The sequence below is a fragment of the Lithobates pipiens genome, unplaced genomic scaffold, assembly GCF_037356315.1.
Source record: "Lithobates pipiens isolate NorthernLeopardFrog02 unplaced genomic scaffold, aLitPip1_a1.2 Scaffold_27, whole genome shotgun sequence".
NCBI classification, from domain to species: Eukaryota; Metazoa; Chordata; class Amphibia; order Anura; family Ranidae; genus Lithobates; species Lithobates pipiens.
In genome coordinates this window covers 184,471,827-184,498,272 of record NW_027507788.1, presented here as the reverse complement: position 1 = coordinate 184,498,272, position 26,446 = coordinate 184,471,827, and the positions used below count along the sequence as shown (strand labels likewise).

The 26,446-nt window shown below is 43.0% G+C and overlaps 1 protein-coding gene across 1 annotated transcript in view; it reads left to right on the top strand.

The window, feature by feature from the left end:
• Positions 1-6,030: 6,030 nt before the first annotated feature.
• Positions 6,031-26,446, top strand: part of VSIG10L2 (V-set and immunoglobulin domain containing 10 like 2) — a gene marked incomplete at its 3' end in the record, with an annotated part of 54,404 nt that continues 33,988 nt past the window's right edge. The window contains 3 exon segments of the mRNA XM_077457994.1: positions 6,031-6,275; positions 12,534-12,851; positions 16,393-16,668. Of these exon segments, the coding sequence (XP_077314120.1) occupies positions 6,197-6,275; positions 12,534-12,851; positions 16,393-16,668 (673 nt within the window).

Genomic DNA, 26,446 nt, shown 5'->3' with positions numbered 1-26,446 from the left:
GGGACTAGGGTTCTCTATAGTCAGGGTGAGTTTCATTTGTCGCCCCCCCCCGAGCATGTACCTGTCTTCTGCAAAGTCTCCTTATCGGACTTTCCATTTTCATCTTTCTTGTTTGGCTGCTGCTGCAGCTTAAAGTGGATGTAAACCCAATGTTCTCCTTTCTAAACTACTGCCATAGGGGTTAACTATAAGGATATACATGCCTCCTGCATGTATCTTTACCTGTCAAATGTCTCCCCTGTCTGTTATGAGACTCTAAAAACTGCAGATTCTGTGGGTGGGTCTGTTGTCTGGAGCTGGGTGAGTGGAGTCGTGATGTCAGTAGACTCCCCGCCCACCTCTACACTCCCCTTGTCAATATGCATTTTCTCCTGTGTATTTCTTACACTGAACTTCTGCTATGATCTCTAACATCCAGTGAAAAGACAGGAAAGTAACCACATGACTTCAGCATGCCCAATTATGCTGAGGTGTGGAACATCCAATCCTGGCAGAGCAGCAGAAGAAAGGAGTGGGAGGGAATTAACAGCAAGGGGGAGGATTTGACAAAGATTTTCTCTGTTTGTCAAGATTTATCTCACTGAACAATAAAAGAGAATTGCTCGGAGCTGGATTAAATCTTTGTGGCAAGACTGGGCTCAAATGATCTTATACTCTACATCAGTGCTCGACAAAACCCGGGCGCCAGGTCGCATTTGCGACTAGAATCAGCGACCTGGTGCCTGGGGCAGCATAGCTGGGGGTATCCTGTGTCCGTGGACCCCCCCCCCCCCCCGGCGCGATCGCGTCGGGCCGCGCCGCAGGCGGCCAGTAATTGAGCCCCTGGCTTTGAGGCCTTCTGTGATCCTATGGTTCCTTCTGGAATCTGGCGCCCTCTTGTGGTGGCCGTTGGAATTACAACCAACAATGCTTATGGGATTGCCTGCCCTGCCTGCCAGTCTTTCTCCTTCCCTCTACCCCTTTACTTAGAACCCCTAAACAAAAAACAAAAAATATATATATACATATATACATATATATATATATATATAAATTTTTTTTTTTTTTTTTATTATTTATTCTAACACCCTAGAGAGTAAAATGGTGGTCGTTGCAATACTGTCTGTCACACTGTATTTGCACAGCGGACTTACAAGCGCACTTTTTTTGGGGAAAAATAATTTATTTAATAAAAAAAAATAAGACAACAGTAAAGTTAGCCCAATTTTTTTTTTATATTGTGAAAGATAATGTTACGCCGAGTAAATCGATACCCAACATGTCATGCTTCAAAATTGCGCCCGCTCATGGAACGGCGACAAACTTTTACCCTTTAAAATCTCCATAGGCGACGTTTAAAAAATTATACAGGTTGCACCTTTTGAGTTACAGAGGAGGTCTAGGGCTAGAATTATTGCTCTTACTCTACCGATCGCAGCGATACCTCACATGTGTGGTTTGAACACCGCTTTCATATATGCGTTCGCTTCTGCACGCAAGCTTGGCGGGACAGGGCGCATTTAAAAACATTTTTTTTTTTCTTATTTTAACTTTTATTTTTATTTTTTTTTCACTGTTCTGTGTGAATGTGTGTCACTTTCATTCCTATTACAAGGAATGTAAAAATCCCTTGTAATAGAAAAAAGCATGACAGGTCCTCTGCTGGGACTGTGATGTCATAAAGGGGTGGGGTCACCATGTGACATCACCCGGTGACCACGCCCTATACCTATATAAGTCACTGCGTACGTCGCACAAGCCAGTACAGCAGAAGACAGCGCTGTGTCAACATTGGAAGAAGGACAGGAAACTGGGCTCCTCCGCTAGTAAAAGAGCTCAAAGAAGACAGCGGAGGAGCCCGGAAGAAGACGCCGGAGAGCGGGAGTAGAGGCCCGAACAGAGCGGAGAAGTCGGAAGAAGACCCCCGGAGCTGATTAATTACTTTTAAAACTTGTGTTGTGTTTTTTTATTGACACTTTTTCCCCAGGTGAATGGGTAGGGGTATGACGTACCCCTTACTCACATAGGGTGGGGTGCCTTATTAAAGGGGGCTCCCGGATTCCGATAAGCCCCCCGACCGCAGACCCGACAACCAACGGCCAGGGTTGTCGGGAAGAGGCCCTTGTCCTCATCAACATGGGCACAAGGTGCTTTGGGGTGGGCATGCAGCCTGGTACGGTCGGGGGGGGGGGGGTGCCGCTCGCTCGTCCCCACCCCCTTCCTGACCGGCCAGGCTTCGTGCTCAGATAAGGGTCTGGTATGGACCTTGGGGGGGACCCCCACGCCGTTTTTTGCCCTAGGGGGGTTCCCCCTAAAATCCATACCGGACTTAAGGGCCTGGTATGCTCCCGGAGAGGGAGCCCATGCTGGATTTTTTTAAAAAATTTGGCGTGGAGTTCCCTCTCGGGAGCTGATTATTCTGTGAGAGTCTCCTCAATATAGATGGAGATCCAACTTGCAGGCGACTTCCATTGAAATCAATGGGTACCAGTTGCCTAGAAGTTGGATAGGAGTAGTACAGGAACCTTTTCTAAAGACGGAGCAACTTCAGTAGTGTGCATTAAGATGGCTCTCATTCACTCACATTGATTTTTACATGTAACGCGACTAGGGGCGACCTAAAGTCGGATCCTGAGTTTCCCCTGTGTGAACGGGCTCTTAGGGGTGTACTCACTTTTGTTCCCAGTGGTTTAGACATTAATGGCTGTGATTTGAGTTATTTTGAGGGGACAGGAAATGTAGACTGTTACACGAGCTGTACACTCACTATACATTGTAAAAAAGTGTCATTTCTTCAGTGTTGTCGCATGAAAAGAAAAGAATAAAATATTTACAAAAATGTGAGGGGTGTACTCACTTTTGTGAGATACTGTATATTTGCAAATATGAAAACGAAACCCTTTTGGTTTTAATGTGAACTGTAAGACCCCATGTAGATGGGATGTTTTTACAACTCTCCGGAACGATTTAAGTTGACAGATAGTAACCCACGTTTAAAACATTTGTTTTGCGTTAAATTATAAGCGTTTCAAAAATGGGCAAAAACTCCTATAAATGAAACGCGCCTAAATGCTGGTTACCGCGTTTAGGCCGGGTTCACACCGCTGCGATGCGGGAACGCCGCGAATCCGCGCAGTTTTCCCGCATCGCATTACTCCCGCCGGCAGTTCACACTGCCCTATGCGGACGGCTGGGAGTGTCAATGATATGTTAATGACACCCCCAGATCCGTCCGCATATTGCAGTGCGGTCTGCCGACTCGCACAGGAACCGGATCGCATGGTGTGAACCCCCATGCGATCCGATTCTGTTGCGGACCAAAAAAAGGGTCCCGTGCGAGTTTGCTGCGGGAGCGATGCGAATTCAGCCATACTATCTGTATGGCTGTGCTCGCATCGCTACGGAGATCGGATGTGATTTGCGGTGCGAATCACATCCGGATCTCCCCCCGCAGTAGTGTGAACCCAGCCTTAGTCGCGTTTGGTGTCTGGAAATCTTCGCCGTCTGAACCAATTATTATTTTTTTTTTCTTTAAAAGAAACGCTGTTAAACGCAACTGCCTAAAAACCGCAATAAGCGAGACTGTGTACATGGTCACATAGGAAAACATGAGTGAGTTCAGGGGCAGTTGAAAAAAGCGTCCAACTGCCTCTGAACGTACGTTTAGCAGCGTCCCATGTACATGGGGCCTTAGACAGGGCAATTCAGTTTATTGCAGGCTGGCTGGTAAGTGAGCTGGGAATTTTCGTTTGTTCTTTTTTGACATGCTTCACCTTTCCATGGTCCCCTTTGCTACAATGGCTAGTCATAGATTTGGGTGGTTGCCATTTGTTTGTACACACCTGGCACGACATTATATTCTAACAGAGGGACAGCCTGCTGTCTAGAATATACTGATCACCATCTGCAGGCAATAGACAAAAGTTTATTATTGTGTCTATTCAACATAAGTTGATCTAAAGATCGACTTTGGTTGAACATGGATAACCACACGCAGATTGAAATTCATCATTATTCCTGCTGATCCAGCAGAATTTCAATCCATCTACGCCCAGCTTAACCCCTTCACGTCAAGCGTACGTCAATATGTGTCCCCACTGGACTTTTTTTACTTAGGGCTGCATATTTGCGTATCCACTTTGTGTTGGAAGCATGCCACAAAGTCTTACCAAGAGCCCTGGGCCCCGTACTAAGGATCGGGACCTGAAATTCCAGATTCTGGGTCACCTGATCGCTGTGATAGTCTCTGATTGGCTATCCTAATGATCAGACATTGTGAAGCCCACTCCTGTGTTTTCTCTCTCTGTGAATGAAGGAGAGAGATGCATAGTATCTTTCTCTCTCCTTACAGAGAAAAAAAAAAAGTTTTATGTAATAAAATACAAAAAAAAAAAAAAATACCTAGGTCAGTGCCAGGATTAGTGTTTGATTCAAGGTTAGGGTCACTATTTATTTTTTTGACAGGATTTTATTTTTTAAATTAGTATCAGTGTGTTTTTAGGTAGGATTAAAAAAAGCAAAATGTGCACTATTGTTTTTGAGCTGTACAAACAACAAATAACATACACATATGAGAGCTGCACAATTAATCGCCAAGAATCGTTATTACGATCTTGACTAAAGTGTTTTACAATTCTTTCTATGCAAAGAATTCTCTCTTTATATATATATATATATATATATATATATATATAATTTTTATTTATTTTTTAGTAGACACCCTAGAGAATAAAATGGTGGTTGTTGCAATATTTTATGTCACACTGTATTTGCGCAGCAGTCTTTCAAATGCAATTTAAAAAAAAATAAAAAATACGTTGCGAGAATCTTGAGAGAATCATGATCTTTTTATTCTAAGCAAAAAAATCGTGATTCTCATTTTGGCCAGAATCTTGCAGCACTAATATGTGGTATGGCTGCGATCATCAGGAACGTGAAAATTTATTTTGAGTTCTTGTTTGGTGGAAGGTTATATTAGTAGCAAAAAATATACTGCTAAATTAAAAAATATATATATTCCGTATTTATCAGTGTATAACACGCACTTTTTTTCCCCCTTAAAATCGGCAGAAAATCGTGGGTGTGTGTTTATATGCCGATTTTGAGCCTGTGGGGGGCTTTTGGCCGCCAAGGCTGTTCTCGGTGGCTTTCGGCCAAAGGTGGCTGAAAGCAGGACATCCGGCTCTGTATCTCAGCGGCGCCATTTTTAAATGGCAAAGCAGAAAAAGACCCTGACAAGGCTGCAGATGAACACTGACGAGGCTGCATTAATGGACATTTAAATGTAAGGTGTTTTTTTTTTTTTTTTCCTTAAACTTATAATTTTTTTTTTTTTTTTTTTTTTTTTACTATTTTGGGCCAGTTTTCCTTTGATGATTAAAAAAAAATCCAGAGATATTCATTACCGTTTACCACCAAATGAAAGCCCACTACGTCCTGAAAAAAAAAACGCATTATAATCCACCTGGACACACACAGTAGTTGTGATGTGTACAGTTTTGCTAACACATGTCAAAGTTGTAAAATTGTGCTTAGGCATTAAGATTTGTTTTACCCTTTATTTCCCATCCCGCGAGCGCACCTCCCCTCGGGCTTTCACACTTGGAGGCTGGAGAGGCGCTTTTTAGGTGCTTTACAGGTGCTATTTTTAGCGCCAAAAAAAGTCGCCAAAGCGCCTCAGTGTGAAAGGGGTCTTGCGGTGCAGCAGGAATGCTAGTGGGAAAAAATCTCACAGTTGGAGTCCCCAAAAGAGATAAGCCGGCATTTAATTCACTTGCCAGCAACCATTCAAAAAGAGAAACGGCTGAAACCTCCGTTTTGAATGGAGTACGGTTTTATTCCAATTTTTTTATTGCTTTGGCAAGGTGCCATTACTTAATCAGCTTACTTTGATAACCTTAGTTCCAGATATTAATATCTCCCGGAAAATGAAGACTTTGAAAACAAGGTTTCAGGTTAAGAGCAGGAACTGTGAACCTCCTCTTGCATTATAAATTAAGATGGGACAACAGTATGCAACAGGAAACACGATAAAGGCACTCGGGTGAATTATTCAGAGGGTGTAACACGAGCGTCGTCGTGCATTAGTGTAAATGGATGATGGAAATTTTGAGCGCATTCCATCAGTAGTGATTCCGTAAACCAAAGGGCCAGCAAGGAAGCGAGACCTCTGCACAACTTCTCTTTTGGAGGATTTTTCTGCAAGCGAAATGGGGAAATGGATTATGGACTGAGAGGAAATTGTCATCTCAAGGCAATCTTGATCGTCCTCTGTGCTTTCCCAAGTCTTTCCTTTGGTGAGTAGCTTATGGTTAATTGATTTATACAGAAGAATCTATTTGAGTGCCTCTTGCAGAAAAAGTGTAAAAGAAAAGAAAAGGCGTCAGGTGCCAAACAAATGAGGTAGTCAGGTGCAAATGATTATCGTTTAATATAAGTTTATATCAAGTGCATTTTGGGGGTAACAGAATCCTCCTCCTTCAGGGCTTGGAAATAGGGAAGCCTGATTGACTTGGAAGTAACAAGTACATCCACTTCAGCAAATGTCTGTCTGCCTTTCTGGTTATTGAAGTTTTGGTTGAAAAGGTGAGTCAGCAACCCAGAATGTGACATCTGTATTGACCCTCTATAGCAGCCTCTCTCAACCTTTTCAACAGAGGAACCCTTGAAATAGTTCTCCGGTCTCAGGGAACCCCTGATAAAAATTTGAAATCTATAACTCAAGATACATTAGTGTGATGGTCAGTGGGAAGAATGGTCCTTACACTTGTGGTCATTGGGAAGAATTACCTCCTTACAGATAGCTAAAAAGATCAATGGAGTCAGTGGGAACTTATCAGAGAGGCAGAAATTGCCCAATGCTGAAGGAACCCCTAGCAACCTCTGAAGGAACTCATAGCAACCTCTGAAGGAACTCATAGCAACCTCTGGAGGAACCCCAGGGTTTCACGGAACACTGGTTGAGAATCACTGCTCTATACAGTAATTGTTTGTTGTCTTGTACTTCCAAACCCCGTTAATCCCAGAAATGCATTAAATATCAACCAAAAATTGTAATCAAACAAAATGATTTGCACTTGCCTCATAATTTTTTTTTATTTTATTATTTTTTTTTTTTTTTGAGACTCTTTTTGCACCTGAAATTTTCACCCAAGGTAAGGTAGCTCAGTGAGTAGAGGAAACCCCAGTTTGGAAGCATCCTAATTTGGATACGGACACCTTACATCAGTGGTTATGTGATATGAGGGACCTTAACTTTGGCCTCTGGCATCACTAATGGACCACACCTAATGTTCATTGTGTGTGTGTGTGTGTATATGTATATGTATATGTATATGTATATATATATATATATATATATATATATATATATATATATATATATATATATACACTATGTTAACAAAAGTATTGGGACGACTGTCTTTTTGCGCACATGAACTGGCACCCCAGTCTCAGTCCGTAGGGTTCAGTCCGTTGAGTTGGCCCACCCTTTGTGGCTATAACAGCTTCAACTCTTCTGGGAAGGCTGTCCACAAAGTTTAGGAGTGTGTCTATGGGAATGTTTGACCATTCTTCCAGAAGCGCATTTGTGAGGTCAGGCACTGATGTTGGACAAGAAGGCCTGGCTCACAGTCTCGGCTCTAATTCATCCCAAAGGTATTCTATCGGGTTGAGATCAGGACTCTGTGCAGGTCAGTCAAATTCCTCCACCCCAAACTGGCTCATCTATGTCTTTATGTGGACTTTTGAGTACAAAAGTGGTAGTAACGGCGCTCTCCTACTATTAATTATGCCTGCAGGAGGCTTACCTGCTATTAATTGTACTTAATCTTTACGTGGGGGGGTGTAAGAATAAACAGTGTAACTAAGAGCTGCTTATGTGCCAATATCTCACACCAAATATTATTATGATATTGTTATAAAAAATAATTTTTTGAAACAACAAATAAATTACTAAAAATCGCTGGCAATATGCGTAAGGAAACCCTGATTCACATTACAAGAACTACAAAGTAACTTATTGCAATATTAAAAGTGCAAATGTGCATGTGTGCAAAAAAAAGCATTTTTGGCTGTGCGTCTCCTGGGGATCGCAGGAGTGCAGTGCAGTTTGTTCTGCTAAAGCCCGCTGTCAGCTGATGTCACTCATCTGGTCCAGGCTCTGGAAAGATCCCGACTTTAGCCTGGGTCCACCCAGATGCCTAGACTAGCAGATGGCTCAGCCTCTCGGAGAGCTGCTGAGAGACTGATTCAACCAATCCATCCCCCTTCACAGCCCAGCGATCCACTGGAGACGGAGAGCTGAGTGATCAGCGGTCTTTGATCGCTCAGTTTTTGGTCTTCGAGCCAGTGGGGGACTGATGCTGCATCCACCTAGGCGAGTATAAATGTTTTATTGAAAGCCATGCTTCTCTTTTAAGTCCTGTAAGTTGTGAGGTGGGCCTCCACGTATAGGATTTGGTTTTCCAGCACATCTCACAGATGCTTAGTTGGGTTGGGATCTGAAAAATCTGGAGGCCAAGTCTATACTTTGAACTCGTCGTTTTCCTCAAACCATTCTGGAACCATTTTTGCAGTGTGGCAAGCCGCATTATCCTGTCAAGAGGTCACTGCCATCGGAGAATATTGTTTCAAAGAAAGAGCGTGTATTTGGTCAGCAACAATGTTTAGGTAGGGGGTACATGTCAAAGTAACAGCCACATGAAGGGCAAGACCCAAGGTTTCCCAGCAGAACGTTGCCCAAAGCATCACACTGCCTCCGCCAGCTTGCCTTCTTCATCTCTTCCCCAGGTAAGCGACACACACACACACACACACACACACACACACACATACACACATACACACATACACACACACACACATACACACACACACCCCAATCTTCATGATGTAAAAGAAAACATGGAAATTGAGAAATCCCTCAAAGGGTAGGACTATAGCTGCACTGGTCAATAAGTAGTAAAAAATATATCAAATTTTATCACAAACTATACAAATACAAACCACCAAGTCAAAATGTAATTGATGGCAACCATGCATCGATTTTGAAAAGAATGGATACAGACAACTAACGCATTTCGAGACTCCTTCTTCAAAGGGGTCCTGAATTTGACAGTACATATAACTTTCTGCAAGATAAAATGACATATTAATATCCACTTATATTTATCAGCACATATATAAGCAGAACCAAATAATGCAACTGCACTGACCCAAATTTTGAGTGATATGTCATAAAATTATGTCCTGAAGCTTCAAAGCATGCATCAGCGGGCCAAGCGTTGTTGTTCTCTGGCACCACACCTGGTATGACCGAAAGTCCACTCAAAATGGTCCCACAGAGATTCACCCAAAATGCAGCCCAGAGAGACAGGAGATATATGGTGTTGAGAAATGGGTGTTGTCACAATGGGAAAGAGCAATAGGACCACTGTGAATGTAAGAGATCGCATAATCCAGGTTGAAGTCAAGTCCAGATATGTTGTTAACTAATGAATCCAGGTGGTCGGTATTGCAATACAAGTCCACACCCGAGTGAGCTTCAAAATACAAACCACCGTCCAGCAGATCAGAAAGCCCTGGGGAGGATTGCACTCATCCACTACAGCCATATTACATATTGTGTAAAATAAAACATGATACATTAGACCAGGCTACATCCTTCCATTGCTCCGTGGTCCATTTCTGATGCTCGCGTGGCCATTTTAGGCACTTTTGGCTGTGGACCTGGGTCAGCATGGGCACCTTGACCAGTCTACAGCTGTGCAGCAATACCCATTTTTCTGGTTTCAACACATCAATTTCAGGGATAACATGTTTATTTACTGCCTAATATATCCCACCAACTTTCATGATGTTTTTCACTTAACCTGTTAGTGGTCAAAAAGTGATGGCTGATCCGTGTATTTATTTTCTTTTTTATTCAATTTTGGTTTTCATTTTGAATAAAGTAGGGAAGGGTCAAAACCCATGTCAGGTTTTTCCTTTCTATCTGTGCCATACTGGGGAGATATCCCTTTACTTCCTGTCTTCTGTTGACTACAGGAAGTTAGAGAAAATATTTTCAGTTGTCATTGGAACAAGTTTACTGGTGTCACTGGTAGGTGAATCATCCCCAACAGGGACCCAGACAGCAGTAGAAAGCAAAGAGTTGTCCTCTCTTCTATAATTTATGAAAAGGTTTGGCTTTGCAAACAATTCTCTGCAACTTCCCCAAGTGCTATTTTACTTGTGCCAACTCCTATGGAATATTCACAGTGCAGTCTGCCGGGAGTCGTACAGCCGCCGCTTCAGAAGTCTCCTGGCCAGGCACTGCCCTCAAGAATCTCTGTGTATGTCTGTGTAAAGGCTGTCTACCATTGGGACCCATAATAGACAGCCCTTTTCACAGGTATTAAACTCCCTGGCGGTATGATTAGTTCTGGTTTTAGGTGCTGAAAGCGGTACAATTATTTTGCATGGAAATTTGGTGTTTTATATTGTAATTCTTAGGAATAACTCTCTTAAATCTGTTCAAACCAGAGTCTAGCAGACATCCTAGGTATGATAGCATTTATAATATAATAAATAATAATAAAAATTATTCAATAATGTAATCAAATCCAAAAACACTGAAATTTGCAGAATTGTCGCTATCATTAGATTTAGTGTTTGATGATGAATTTCCCCAGAAATCGCTATCGCTCAATTCTGCAAGCGATTATAACTTATCGCTGGTTTTTAGCTGGTCTAAAATCACTCAGTTTTTGGTTGCTATGGGCAATCTCCAAATTCCAGGCAGAAAAAATATTTTTGATAATATAAAAGTGCATGCAGGTCACTGGACAGACCACTAGGGACAAAGGGGGTGTGTAATATTTTTATACAGTACTGTAATCTGTAAGATTACAGTACTGTGTGTGTGTTTTAACTTTTATGAATTTGGCGCCGATCTCCGCTCCCCGTGCGCCGTAACGTCGTAGGGAACGGAGCTCGGCGGCATTCAGGCACTGTGTGAATGGAGCGGAGGACAGCTCGATCACACAGCGTGGAGGACATCGCTGGATTCAGGGGACAAGATAAGTAACTTCTCCCTGTATCCAGCTATGCGATCCCGAGTCTGGCTCGGGTTTACCGCTTATGATAGTAAAATCCTAACCCGAGCCAGACTCGGGATCACCGCTAGGGAGGTTAAAGGAAAAGGAGAAGTAGGAGTCGGGCCATAGACTTCTGGAAAAGAGAAATGCAGCGCATAAATGTCCATAAAAATACAGAAAAAGCCCATCAATCCCAGGAAGCACCCAATAGATGAGTGATTCTTGACTTATAGGTGAGCAATAATCTTCCACCAACACCACAACAAGCCAAGCCTCTTACTTTTTAAGAATGGACCACTAAATTATAGCTGGTCATTAGAGCCCAAACACCAATCTGCAATCCATCACAGACTGCTCCAATATGAATCCAGACATCTCTCCTCATGTTAAAAGGTGAAAAAACAAATGCCACTTCATGGTGTGGTGGAAGATTATTGCTCACCTATCAGGTGCTTCCTGGGATTGATGGACTTTTTCTCTCTTTTTACGGACGTTTATGCACTGCATTTCTGTTTTGCATACTTGTAGATTGTTGCCTACAATATATGCTAGCTGCCATCCGCTTGTTATTTTTAACCTAAGTGCAGTAATTTCTATTGTATTTATATTTATTCAACTTCTGGAGCAGATGCTGTGTGGGACTGGTCTTGGAGGAATGGGATAAATAAGTGTAGGACTGGAGGAGTGATCATAGCATTTAAAGGATAACTATGCGAGAATCAGAGGGCTGGGGGAGGCTGTCAGAATTTTTATTTTTACATGGCTGGAGCCATGTAATGCTTTTCAGTTATGTTAATGGAAACATGTAATAAATATAAAGTAGGTGTGATCCCAAATTGGCTGCAAAAGTGGATAAACAATTTAACCACTTCCATACCAGCCTATAGTCATATGACACCCTTTGCTTCTCGCTGCTACTGTGGGGGCCCGCAGCGATCGCCATGAGGCGTGTCCCTCGGACACAGCCCATCCCCGATCAGGGTAAAGAGCCAATAAAATTAGCTCTTAAGCAAGTGACGGGCTGTGTCCAATCACAGCCGGTCACAAATGTCAACAAACGGCTGTAGCACCGTTTCCAGGTTCTCTTCCTCAGTGTGTGAGGGGGAGACCTGGAGGAAACCATTCAGTCCACTGCCTGATCTCCCCCCAAATAAAGAGTATCTGTCACCTGCCCCACCAGGTCTGTAAAGAGTACCTGTAACCTGCCCCACCAGGTCTGGGCAGGATGGGTGTATAAGTGCCCTGTATTGAAGTGGTTAAGGATGCATCAGCCCTTTATTATGTGTACATATGTCAAATTGTCTCATTTGTAAAGTGTGTGGGGGACAGATCTTATACAAATTTGTCTTATTTCACAGATCTAGGCCAGGTTTCCTCTGTCTTCGAGCAGTAGCATGGACTGTGTGAGACCAGACTTTCTTATTATAAATTGAGCCCTGAGTATTTACAGAAATTCTTTGTTCTTTCTTCCAGGCCTGAACTTGAATACGCACCCGGTCACACAGACACTCTATGGAGTACTGGACCAGTCTGTGGAACTCAGATGTTTGGAAATTAACTCTTCGGTCACTTTCATCTGGACCTTTATTACGCTGGGAACTAATCGTTCTGTCCCCATTGCTTGGGGAGATTTGATCAGTGAGGACGCTGCACAGCTGGGAGTCGTCAGCCTGATAGACAGCACCCTGGTCATAGACAAACTGACTCTGCAGGCTGAGGGGCAGTTCTCTTGTGTGGTTAGGAAAGGAGTCTTGCTTACAGTTGAAGTCTACATTGACCTTGTAGTCCTAGGTAAGGAAACCTTTGCTTCTAATTCTAGTGATTCTGTATAATTAAAGGCTGATGTCAGGTGTTTATGGCTATCTGTGTTCCCACTGGAGGATATCCTCTCTAACTCTGTTCTGGTGACAGCCATTTAACAGGTTGGCAAAACAAATGGCAAAGGTACAGTGGGTATAGAAAAGAATCACTCCTCTTTAAAATAATCAAATTTTGTTGCTTTGCCACCTGAAATGAAGACACAGTTTTTGTTTTATCCAGCTATGTGCAACTTATAACATCCAAGTGAAAGAGAACACCATGTCAGGGGAAAAACAGAACCCCCCCCCCCCTTATGACAGTATTTTGTTGGACCACCTTTTGCTTTAATTCCAGCCTTTAGTCTGTTGGGATATGTCTCTACAAACTTTGAACATCTAGACTTTGCAATATTTTCCCACTCTTCTTTGTAAAACTGCTCAAGTTCAGTTAGACGGTGACAATTTGTGGACTGCAATCTTCAAATCATTCCACAGATTTTCGATGGGGTTTAAGGTTGGATTCACACCTATGCATTTCTTGTGCTTTTTGCATTTAGCAGATTTGCACTACAGAACGTGTTCCATAGGAAACCATGTTGAATGGACTGTAGTGCAAAATGCAAAAACCACTAAAACTGCATAGGTGTGAATCCAGCCGTAGTCTGGGCTCTGACTAGGCCATGCAAGGACATTCACCCCTTTTCTCCTTCAACCACTGTGCGGTCATTTTTGCTATGTGCCTTGGGTCATGTTGGAAGGTAAACCTTCCCATTGACAACTTTCTGTCAGAGAGCAGCATGTTTTCCTGAAGAATTTTACACTATTTTGCATCCATCCATGCCCCAGTCCTTGCAGCAGGGACTGGGACACTTGTCAGTGTAGTGCCCACCACTTTAGGTGGGTGCCATTCGTTTAAAAGTTAGGCTAAATTGCCAGTGCCTTAGTGTATTTTGTACAGGCCTGGAGGTTTGTTTGGGTTAGGGTGGAGTTATAGGTTAGAGGGGGATGTGACCACCCGTTCATCAGCCTGGGAGAACACTACCTTGCTCTCCAGAGGAATCTTCTGGAAAGGAGGAGGGTCAGGCTCTGATGGACAGGCAGTGTGTATGGAGCTCTTGTCCAATTGTTAATTTGCTTGGTCCGGGGCTCATACATATACACTGGGGTCACATGTTCCCTGAGGAGTTGGAGATGGGATGAGAACTGATCCACACAGGCTTAAAAATGTGACATTAAGGCCTAGGGCTGGAAGGCCTGGAAGTTCAGAGATCCCAGTGCTGGATAGCCACAGAGATCTTCACCGGAAGGTGATGGAGTTTCGGAGACTCCAGAGCTGGAAGGTTTCCACCATGTTCCGAAGCGAGAAATAGCTGCAAACCGACCGGACTGAACCAGGGTTGGCCTGGACCTTTCCGAGCTGGCCTGGGAGGAAAAGGGCAGGATGAGAAGGCAGGTGAGGCCTGGGACTGATAGCATTTAAATACCACATGCTTTTCAGAGGGGCATGCGTGTCAGCTCACCATAGAGGGGACTATTCACTCACACAGACATTTCAATCCAGAGGCAACTTCTATTCTGTGCATCACTGTGGTGATAGTACCTGCCGGAATCTGGACTAAAGCTCAAGTTTGTACGTTTCAACCCAGAGGCAAAGTATATCTGTGCATCACTGAGGTGATAGCTCCCGCCAGAATCTGGAATAAAGTTAAAGTTTTAAACTGTTCTACACGTGTCTGTGCTTTACTACAGCGGGGGTGGAAGAAGCGGGGGTTAAACCAGCCATACTGTATGAACTACTAGCAGCTCCCAACGGAGTAGTGTGCTTCATCAGGACAGAAGAAAACAGACAGGGCAAAATACCATCAAATTCTTGAGGAAAATCTGCTGCACTCTGCGAGAAAGTTGTCGATAGGAAGAAGGTTGATCTTCCAACATAACAGTCATGCTCCTTCATCAGGAATGATAACCAAAAAATAGTTGCATATCCAATACTGCACTCAAATGGCGCTGCTTTTTTCTGTTTTTTGTGTTGCGTTTAGCTCTTGGAGCAAGCAGGCACTGGGCTTACAGTGTTGGACTAGCCTTTATGGTCTTAAAGTGTTACTAAACCCAGGACTCTGCATTCAGTATATCTGCTCTCCCACGGTACATAGAAATGCAAATATTTTAGCCAGTCTAAACTTCTAGATACCCTTTCTCATCAGCAGTATATAGCAGTCTTGTGACTTCTATCAGTGTCTGGTTAAAGTTTATAGGAGACGTTCCCCCCCCCCCCCCCTGTTGATCTATGAGGCTGCTGGACCCCTGACCCTCTGTCTGGATAGTGCTGATTGGCCCTCTGCTGATCACATGCACCCTTCTGAGAAAAAAAAAAGAAAAAACTCTAGCAATGCACACCAAACTGCGCATGTGCAGTTTTTCCCCAAGGCTATGTTCTCTCAGCAGATGTATTGGGGACAGTGGAAGAAGGGGAGGTTAAAGCGGAGTTCCAGACTTTTTATGTTTATTAAAAGTCAGCAGCTACAAAAAAAAGTGTTGATATAAAAAATGTAAAAAAGTAAAAATTGTAATAAATATTTAAGTAAAATGGTAAAAGTAATAACATAATAAAACCACTGACACTGTCTAACACTAAATTGTAAAAAATAACAAAAATGTATTAAATTCTAAAAAATAAAATTGTAAAAAAAATAAAACACTACTGACAGTCCATGCTTTATTAGTGCCACTGTTACATGATATTAAAAAAATAAAAAATAACGGTAATCGATTTCGGTGAGTACTTGAAAAAAGTATTGTAAGGCCCCTTTCACACATGCGGATGGTATGTCCGTATTTCATCCATCCGTTTGCGGATGAATTACGGGCATACATTCATCCCTATGGGATAGTGGGTGTCTGCGGATGAACATCCGCAGACACCCGATTTCCTCCGCCTCCGCAACAGTCCGATTCTGCAGACGGAGGAAAATCCTATTTTTCTATCCGTCTGCAGAGCGGATCGGATGAACACGGACACACGGTCCGTGCTCGTCCGATCCCCATAGAGGAGAGCGGAGAGCTGACAGGGCGGTCCCCGCACAGTGTGCGGACACCGCCCTGTCCGCAGCCGGCTCAGCGGGGACAACGGAGCGATCCCCACTGAGCGAACGGATCATCACGGGGCGGATCATTACTGATCCGCCCCGTGTAAAAGAGGCCTTACTTGTACTCGGTCTTAAAAAAGTGGTATCGGTGCAACCCTATTTACAATAAAAAAATAAAAATTGTTTAGTGCTTAAATAGTTTTGCTGCTCTTAAGTAAATAAAGCCATGTTAAAATGAATTGGGGGGGGGGGGGGGGGGGCTCCAGTTGGACAGACCAGTCACATCATTGGAATTTTTTTTCTGGCTGCCTGGGGGGGAGTGGGTACTGCCTTCTATAGGAAACTGGCTGCTAAATCTTGTATTATTTTGTCTGAGTTTGAATAAAATAAGAGACTGTGGAAATATTATTTATTTAAAGTTTTTAATTTTGCACTTTTGTTTTTCAGTGCCAGTTGTAACCCCTACTTTCACAATCAATAAAGAGAAACCGATAGAAGGAACAGAGGTTCATATGACGTGTACGGTAGAGGTTGGAACAAGGCCTGTTACATACATCTGGCAGAGACACACTGTTTTTGAGGGAACATCTAAAGTTCAGGAGGGCACAGATAACATGTTTGTCCTATCACCAGTCACCAGAGCACACACCGGCTGGTACACCTGCACCGTGAGGAACGTGGTCAGTGAAAAGACCAGTGGAAGACTGTCCCTGGATGTTGTCTGTAAGTGAAGTCTTTGTTTGCATACATTATAATAGAATGTTTTTTTGAATTTAGCCAGTTGACAGAGACAGCCGCATAGAAATGTGTATTGCCTTCACCAACATGCTAGCCATGAGCAGAATCATGCCAAGACCTTATATCTATCTGCAGATGAAGTTCTCTGGATCAGGGGAACAAGCAAAGCACATCAGGTAACTCGCTTTGCCCCAGTCCAGAGATCTTGCGTTCTTAGACTTCTTTAAAAACTTAACTCCAGCTTTGCTATCAGTTTAGTTTGTGTCCAACTGGCCCAAGCTATTTCCTTCACTAAGAAATTAAGTTGCTCTTACTGTTTTGTAAACTGTATGTAGCATCAGCTATATACGTTCTACAGCACTGTGTTTTGTCAGCAGTTAGGGACTTCCTGCCCCAATCCTTGCACAAAATTAAATCATACTGAGCACTGCTCGGCCATTCACAAGAAGTCTTGTATTTTTATGAATAAATAGAAGGCCTCCTCTGATTGGCTGTCATGCCTACCCCAGCACAGGTGATCAGACACTATAGCTGGCTTCTGTGTTCTTCAGCTATAGCAGCCTCCTTTCCCATAAGGCAAGCAGGCCTACCGGTACTCGGTTGCACCTACCCCCCCCCCCCCCCCCGTCTTTTACACAATGTTATAGTGCCTGGCCACCACCCCGGGGAAGGTTCAGACCTGAGCACAGTAAACAGGTACTTGTGGTTGGCAGACAGGCAGAGTGGTTCAGTGATAATCCAGGTACAAGGCAGGCAAGGATGAGAATAGTCTGTGTCCCAACTGTAGTCAAAAGGCAGGCAGAGTTCAGAGAATAGTCCAAGTTCCAATCTAAGGTTATAAACAGGGGAATCTAAACAGCAAAGCAGGGCAGATAAACGGGGAGCTTGAAGTGCATGTAACAAATGCTCTCAGAAGCATGAGACTGCAGGCTTGGCTTGGCCCGAGGCCGTCATATGACATCCTCGACTTTCAGTGGGAACAGCTGCAGGCATCATTCAGATATCCTCTTTTTCACCCAGCGATTCTGTGCACCGTAAGAATGATCAGAGTGGCAGTTCAGCCGCTAGATCGTTTTTACAGGTGCTTCTCCAGGCTCTCCCATGCCATCGGGGACCAGGAGAAAGAATTAGCCATCGCCGGCTGATGATCATAGAGCTTTCCGGTGACCAGATGGTCACCAGTCATCTCTATGACCGTCAGAGGCCCAGGCGTGACGTTATGATGTCATGTAAATCGAGATCGTGGCTGGAAACCATGGGATCGTGTTTTTTTTTATTTATTTATTTTTTGATCTCCTGCTTTTCAGCCTGGAGGAGAGATTACAAGGGATGTTTACATTCCTTGTAATGGGAATAAAAGTGATCAAAAGAGAACGTGTAAAAATAAAAAAATAATTAAGTAAAATAAGCAATAAAAAGGAAAAAAATATTTTTAAATCGCCCCTGTCCCCGGTAGCTCACACACTTAAGTCCCACCCACATATGTAAACGCCATTCAAACCACATGTGAGATATCGCTGTGTGCATTAGAGCAATAGTTCTAGCACTAGACCTCCCCTGTAACTCTAAACTGGTAACCTATAAAAAATTTTAAAGCATAGCCTATGGAGATTTTTAAGTACCGAAATTTGTCGCCATTTCATGGGTGTGCGCAAATTTTAAAACGTGACAGGTTTGGTATCTATTTACTTGACGTAACTTCATCTTTTTCACATTATACAATAAAATTGGGCTAACTTTACTGTTTTGTTATTTTTTTTTTATTCATGAAACCGTTTTTTTTCCCCAAAAAATTGTTTCGCAAATACCGTGCAACATAAAAAGTTGCAACAACCGCCATTTTACCCGGATGCTGGAATGAGACCAGCATCTATCAAGGAGCAGGAACGCTACACGCTACAAGCTACATTGGCTAGGGTGGTGATTATGACATCTACCTCTCTACCTCAGCCAATCGCGGGAAGCTTTGTACAGTATTTATTCATAAAAATACAAGGCTTACTGTGAATTGACAAGCAATGCTCAGCCCAACTCAGTTTTGTTAGGGGAATAATACAGGATGCCCCGTACTGCTACCATAATGCAGTGCTATATACTGTAAGTAGGTAGCTCGTGCTATATGCAGTTTTGTAAAGCACCAACAGCAGCTGCATTTCTTAATGAAGGAAATTTTTTCTGGCCCAAACAAACTATTAAAAGTGATTAGCAAAGCTGAAGTTAGGCTTTAAAATGAACTATAGACAAAACAAAGTTACATATACAGTGCAGTCTGTCACTAGCATTAACATGGTCTCTTTTTTTTTTTTTTTTTTTCATAGGAGTTCCCCATAACATAATTTTTTCACCTGTAGATCCTGCCAGTAGATCCGTTGTTTTTCTACTTCCTCTTAACAGGGTAATAGCACTGTTCATTGTGCAGTGATAACACAGAGCAGTGGATTTGCCATTCCAAACCTCCACTCTTATTACTTGGTCTCTTACATTGCCCCCTTGCCACTTCTACACTTCATCCAGGAGTTTCCTTTGAGTGACCTTGGACCTACAGTGCCTTGAAAAAGTATTTATACCCCTTAATATTTTCCACTCATGTTACAACCAAAAACTTAAATGGCAAAGTGGCACATAATTGTGACGTGGAAGGAAAATGACAAATGGTTTTCAAATTTTTTACAAATATGTGAAAAGTGTGGTGTGCATTTGTATTCAGCCCCCCTGAGTCAATACTTTGTAGAAACGCCATTCACTGCAATTACAGCTGCAAGTCTTTTTGGGTATGTCTCTACCAGCTTTGCACATCTAGAGAGGGACATTTTTGCCCATTCCTCTTTGCAAAGTAGCTCAAGCTCTGTCAGATTGGATGGAGAGCATCTGTGAAGAGCAATTTTCAAGTCTTGCCACAGATTCTCAATTGGATTTAGGTCTGGACTTTGACTGGGCCATTCTAATGCATGAATATGCTTTGACCTAACACATTCCATTGTAGCTCTGGCTGTATATTTACGGTCGTTGTCCTGCTAGAAGGTGAACCTCTGCCCCGTCTCAAGTATTTTCCAGACTAAGAGGTTTTCTTCTAAGATTGTCCTGTATTTGTCTCCATCCATCTTCCCATTCACTCCGACCAGCTTCCCTGTGCCTGCTGAAGAAAATCATCCCTGCAACATGATGCTGCCACCACCATGTTTCACGGTGGGGATGGCGTGTTCAGGGTGATGTGCAGTGTTAGTTTTCCGCCACATTTTAATTTTGGTCTCATCTGACCAGAGCACCTTCTTTCACGTTTGCTGTATCCCCCACATGGCTTCTCGCACACTGCAATCGGGACTACTATTGGCTTTCTTTCAACAATGGCTTTCTTCTTGCCACTCTTCCATAAAGGTCAGATTTGTGGAGAGCACGACTAATAGTTGTCCTGTGGTCAGATTCTCCCACCTGAGCTGTGGATCTCTGTAGCTCCTCCAGAGTTACCATGGGCATCTTGGCTGCTTCTCTGATGAATGCTCTCCTTGCCTGGCCTTGCTTTAAACTTCTCCACAACTTTATCCCTGAACTGTCTGGTGTGTTCCTTGGTCTTCACTAAGGTTCTCTAACAAACCTCCGAGGGTTTTCCAGAACATCTGTATTTATACTGAGATTAAACTACACAGAGGTTGACTCTATTTACGAATTAGGTGACTTCTGAAGGCAATTGGTTCCACTAGATTTTAGTTAGGGGTATCAGAGTAAAGGGGGCTGAATACAAATGTACGCCACACTTTTCACATATTTATTTGTAAAAAATGTTGAAAACCATTTATCATTTTCCTTCTATGTGCCACTTTGTGTCGGTCTATCACATAAATAAAATACATTTATGTTTTTGGTTGTAACATGCCACCCTATTTCTATACCTACCTTACCTTAGTTACTCCCACAGAAATGCCCTTTGAAGACCAACCCAATCCTAGCCCACTCCCTATTGGTCTGGGGCTCCATTGAATATTCAGGGAAACTACTGTCCCCTCATTTACCCCTACTAGGAATACTTCTGCTCAAATCTAAGGACTCCTATGATATCCTGTTGAGGCTTCATTGATTGCAGCCCGCAGTATATATGGATGCAGGCTGGTGTCTGTTTTGCTGGGCGGTGAGGGGGTGGTGCGAGTTACTACTTCAAGTCCTTACACTGTTTAAATTTTTTTTCTTCTTTTTTCTTTTAATTTTTTTTAAAGTGTCACAAAATTACAGTTCATTAAAGTTCATGCACCACAACTAAGCTTTCAGCATGTCTGCATTTTGCTTAACAGCACCGCACAGCTATAGTGTGATGTGAACGAGGCACACAGAAAACAATGGTTTTCTGTGTGCCCCAGCAGTGATCTGCATTCTTGTGCAGAGAATACAATTCACCACTTATAATGCGATCTGAAGAAACACTTTCATTGCCTGCAAATAGACATAGAGCAAACATGCAGCAGCACACAGTACTTTGTGTGTAAGCCAAATGGATGGTTCACAAATAGATCCAGAGGTGAAAAGAGACTGTCTTGCAGCTCCTAAAGACCAAGGAGATCCAGAACTGAAACCCAGGTGTCCATTCACTAACCGTTACCGCATGAGTCATGTGACTCATTTGCATAAATTAGTGCATGCAGTAAAAAAAAAAAGTAAAAGATTATGTGGTATTTAACCACTTGCTTACTGGGTACTTAAACCCCCTTCCTGCCCAGGCCAATTTTCAGCTTTCAGCGCTGTCACTTTTGGAATGACAATTGCGCGGACATGCAAAACCTGTATCCAAATGAAAATTTTTATAAAAAATTTTTCCCCACAAATGGAGCTTTCTTTTGGTGGTATTTAAGCACTGCTGGGTTTTTTATATTTTTTGCTAAAAAAAAAAAAAAAAAAAAACTTTTTTATAGCTTGTTATAAAAATTTTCAAGCAGGTAATTTTTTCTCCTTCTTTGATGTGCCCTGATGAAGCGGCACTGAAGGGCATTGATGGGTGGCACTCATGGGCACTGGTAGGTGACACTGATTTGAGGCACTGATTGGTGGAACTGATGTGTATTGGCAAAGGGCGCTGGCAAGTGGCACTGGTGGGCACACATGAGGCCGGCTTTTTTTTTTCTACTCTCTGTCAATGTGAGGAGAAAAAAAAGTCGATTACCGATCTTCTGTTTTTAATCCACGGAATCAGTTGTCATTGGCTGATTGACTCCGATCTGTGATCAGCCGAGTTTCATTGACTGCTTACAGAGCGCACCCCGCAGGTGTTGCGCAGGTAGCTCATGCACGGGAGGATGTCTATTGATGCTCTCCCGCCAATTAAGTCTTTCAGCTATAGCGCGGGTGGGAAGTGGTTAACGAAAAATGTGGCGGTAAATATTGCAAAAAGAAACCCATTGCGCTAAGCTATTAAAGTAGAGCTCCACCCCAAGGGGACAGCTCTGCTCTGGTGCCACATTTGGCACCTTTCGGGGTGGGGGGGTCAGAGCCGATACCTGTCAAAACCAGGTACCCGCTCCCACTTCTGGGTAAGATCACTGCAATCGTACGGCGATCTACGCAATTTCCAGCCCCTCCTCACTGGGCCTCATCTCCTTAATCTGTGCCATCTATTATGTCTCCCACAATACACACCCAAGCAGCCTACTAAACTAAATAGGAAGCTAAACTGGGGACATCTCTACAGGAGTGGCAGGTGACCTGGGCAGTGATTATCAAAAGTTCTACAAATGTTTTACGATTAGAAAACTCCTACAAGGTCTTATATAGATGGTTTTATATTCCACCTGGCTTGGCCAAATAAATTCCCACTTATCTATCCACTTATTTCAGGGCTTTTCTGTATCAGACTCGATGGTATGCATCTGGTGGCCCTGCCCACGAGTTAATAAATTATGAATAAGGGTTTACAACCTCATCGGCTCTCTCCTCAATACCAGTCTATGCAGGAATCCATGGGAAGCACTTCTCTATAAGCCTGTTTGAGATATTTTCAGAGTGAAGAGAACCCTAATTACAAATATTTTTATGGCCACCAGGTTGACCATCGCTAGAGTTAGGAAGACTCCCTCCTTGAACTTCGCCGAAGTCAAAAATCGAATAAATGGCATAAAGATAAATAAGAAACTAACAACCATCTCAACGGATACACACAGAAAAAAAAATTCAAAGTATCTCAGCCGTGGATAATGTATTCACAGCCTACAACTTCCAACAACGTCTTGTTAATTATTTAAACATCAGATGACTTTTGCGTTCTAATATTCTATGACACTTTTTTTTTTTCTTTTTTTCTCTTTCTCTCTCTCTCTCTTTCTCATCTCTCTTCTTCTTCCTTCTCTTGTACCCTCTCCCTCCTCTTCTTCTCCTTCCCTCTTCCTTTCCTGACCCTTTTTACCACTCCTTTTATCTTAATCTAACTCCTCATTCAGCTGCCCCTTCCCCCCCACCCTGCCATTTTCTCTGCAGGAAAATGTTTAAAGCACCCTCTGAAGCCCCCTTCACAGACCAAACCACCACTATGTAGCCCTTCAAGACCTCTATGATTTCCCTATTTATCTTCTTAACCTCAATACGACGCACTTCCATGCATCCCCTTAACCCCCAAAGTTGGGTTATTGCTCTACTTTATGGTTTACAGAATATATATATGTTTTTATGATGTTTTCATAGATTTTCTCTCAAAATGTCTCCTACGTAGTTGTCTATGTATGCTTTGTAAACTTTAAAATTAATTTAATAAAGTCTTTACAAAATAAATTACACAGCAGTGTTTGATTAACTTTTGCCTAAGAGACAAAGAAACTAACACCTGTCCAACGTTTGGGGGACAGCTTAGCCTGTTACAGAAAATGGTAAATTAATGGATCTACTGGCAGTATTGATGGGTATTAAAACCATGGGGGGAAAACAAATCTGCTGTGTTAATGCTAGTGACAGACTACATCATGGTTGTAATTCTTAATTATTTAGTCGTATTATATAGAGTGCGCACTCTTCAGTTTATAATCGTGTGTTATGTGCAGCTAACTTCAGATAATTGGACACCGGCAGAAAGGAAAGCTGTAGGGACTTGGCTTAAGTGATCCCACCCACTCCCAGCAAGCCTCAGTTTTTGTTAGTGTCCTTAGGTGTTAGATTGCTTCTCTCTACTAAGAAAAGCTTACCGCTTTTAATTGGAGGTATTTTGCTCACAGGATTCTTCTGCCAGGATTTCTGGCTGCACCATAGGCAATGCAGCTCCTTTCTGAAACTTCGACTCTTCAGCTGAACCATGGTTGAAGGTACCCGGACCCTGCCTAAAGAACATGCAGGGCCAACCTGTAAAGTTACTTTTACACAAGGCCTTTCACCCTCGCTACTCTACAGTGTGTCTTTAAGTGACCCTGGATTGTAAATATCCCTTGCTGAAAATGTCTCACTTGCTCACTGTCGGTGGCCTCTGGTGACCTAGTCAAAATGACCATTGTTCCTCCTGCCTTGCATTGGCCCATGAGTGCCTTTTGTTGGGTACTGTTTTATTTACATACTCTTGGGGTGCATGAACAGCCTTTATCTCCTCCTGTGTTTGTTCCTAAATTACACTTCCTCACTATTGGTTTGGTGGCCCACTGGGGCCTTGTCACAATTAACCAGCCATTTCTCTCTCCTGTTGTACTGCTTGTACTTTAAATACATTTTGATGGTACTATTTAAGTGCTATTTAACATGCATACTGTTTGTATGCCGGCCTGAGTTTACTTAGTCAGGACCTATAACTCAGTTGGTCTGTGAGTTACCTGTTGCTAACCCCCTTGCAGGCAGTTGTGCAGGTGATTTATTCTCACTATCTATCTATCTATCTATCTATCTATCTATCTATCTATCTATCTATCTATCTATCTATCTATCTATCTATCTATCTATCTCTCCCACTCTGCATCTGGCTCTTGAGTCAACCATGTATGTGTTTATGTATCTCTGTTGCCTTCAGAGTCTAAATTCTGAGGTGTACACTCTTCCTTCTGATGCAGTGGTACATGCAGGTGTATCAGTCTATGGGCATTTCTCTTAGCCTGCAGTTATTTGCATCAGCTATTCTAGGCCAAATTAGTCCTTAGTAGGCCTCTTCTTCATAATAATCCCAGGACTTTCAGACATTGGGTCTCACCCCCTTTTAGGTTGGCCAACCGTTGCAATGCTTATATACTGTTTCTCCCCCCTGCATCTATTAGAGGGGCGAGAAACCGCAAATAAGCAATGTGAAGGTTGGCCAAATCAAAGCTGTCTGAGACTTAATGTGGGGCATATGCCCCGTACGCCCTTCATTGGGTACAAAGTCCCAAACGTGGTATTTTCTACCCTTTGTGGAGCTTGTAAAATGTCTATTGCCTTTCGTTTTTTTTTTCCACAGTGACCCTATGCTTCCTACATCTCTTTGCTGGTAACTGGCCTTTTTTCTAAGTGTGATCCTTCCTTGGGCCTGTCAGCTGCACCTGAGGTCTTCCCAAGGCACTACCTCATGGGATATTGGACATACTGCATTTGATGGCATGGTTAATTAAGACTTTACTATCCAACGTACATTGGACTGTGAAGACCCTTCAGAGTTTCAGGAGGAAGCCTAGACCATCCTTCATCTAATCACTTAGAGTACCCAGACCTGATTCTAGTATAGCCTTTTCTTTTTTTTCTCTCTCTCTCCCACTGTGTTTGGCATGGGGTCTTGGGTCTAATGGGGTCCTCCCCTTGAGGCAGTCCTTTATTTTCATTTTCATTCCAGTCTGTTGCTGTTCACCATTCTGGCAGTGTGGAACTTGAGGGTGCAGTCTCTGAATCGTCCCATTCTCCTGTTTGGCAGGACTAGGCTTGTCCTAGAGTTTGGTGATGTATGTGAACAGAATTCCTTCTGCTCAGTGCCCTACAAACATCAGCCCATAATGCTGGGGAGCAGCCCTACGTGCTTTCTTAGTACAAAGGACTTGTTGGGGAAAACTTGTCTTCCCAACAATGATCCAGAACTAAAGTCAGTTTGGTTATCCCTTCAGCGCTGGACCTCTCAAATACAAGGTCATCCCATGTGAATTCTGTCTGCCTATGCCATGGTGATGACTTACATCGACCATTAGGAAGAGAAGAGAAATTACTTTGGAGGACTTTAGAGGCTGATCCTCCCCTGTAGGTGTTTGGAAACTCTATCACAGGTGCAGATATTCTGAATGTGACCTTCCTAGCTTCCAGGTTCAGCCATGAACTGCCTTGCTTGCCTCCAGTTCCAGGGATTCCTAGTCAATGCAGTAGGAGGCACTGAAATTCGTAGGTTCAGTTTATTCCGACCTACGCTAAGGGAATGATTTCTCATAAAGTCTGCCTTCACTCTTGAATGCTTTTTTTCTCTTGATCTGGAACCAGGATTCCTTTCCAGACTGTACTCTGTGGGACAAATCTGGCTTCTCCACTCTGGCATGGGTCAGCACTGGACCTTGTGGCCCATCAAGGGTCTATTCTTGGCCTTAGCACTTCCTTTCATAGATCAATTGCCACTCGCTTTTTGGCAGAGCCTTTGTACAGGGTGTTACTTGCATTTGTTCTTCCTGAATTTTTCCTAGTGATTCGCTGGGATCTCAACCTTGTTTGCTGTCAGTTTCTTTGGACAGCCCATGGAATTTGACAGGGACTTTTCCCTGTCTACCTTTTACATGTGTGATTGTCTTTTCATTACCTTTGGTTCTGCATGGCAAGTTCCAAGCTGAATAAGGTTGTTTTGAGGCCATAGCCTCTTTTCTTCCTAAGATGTCTT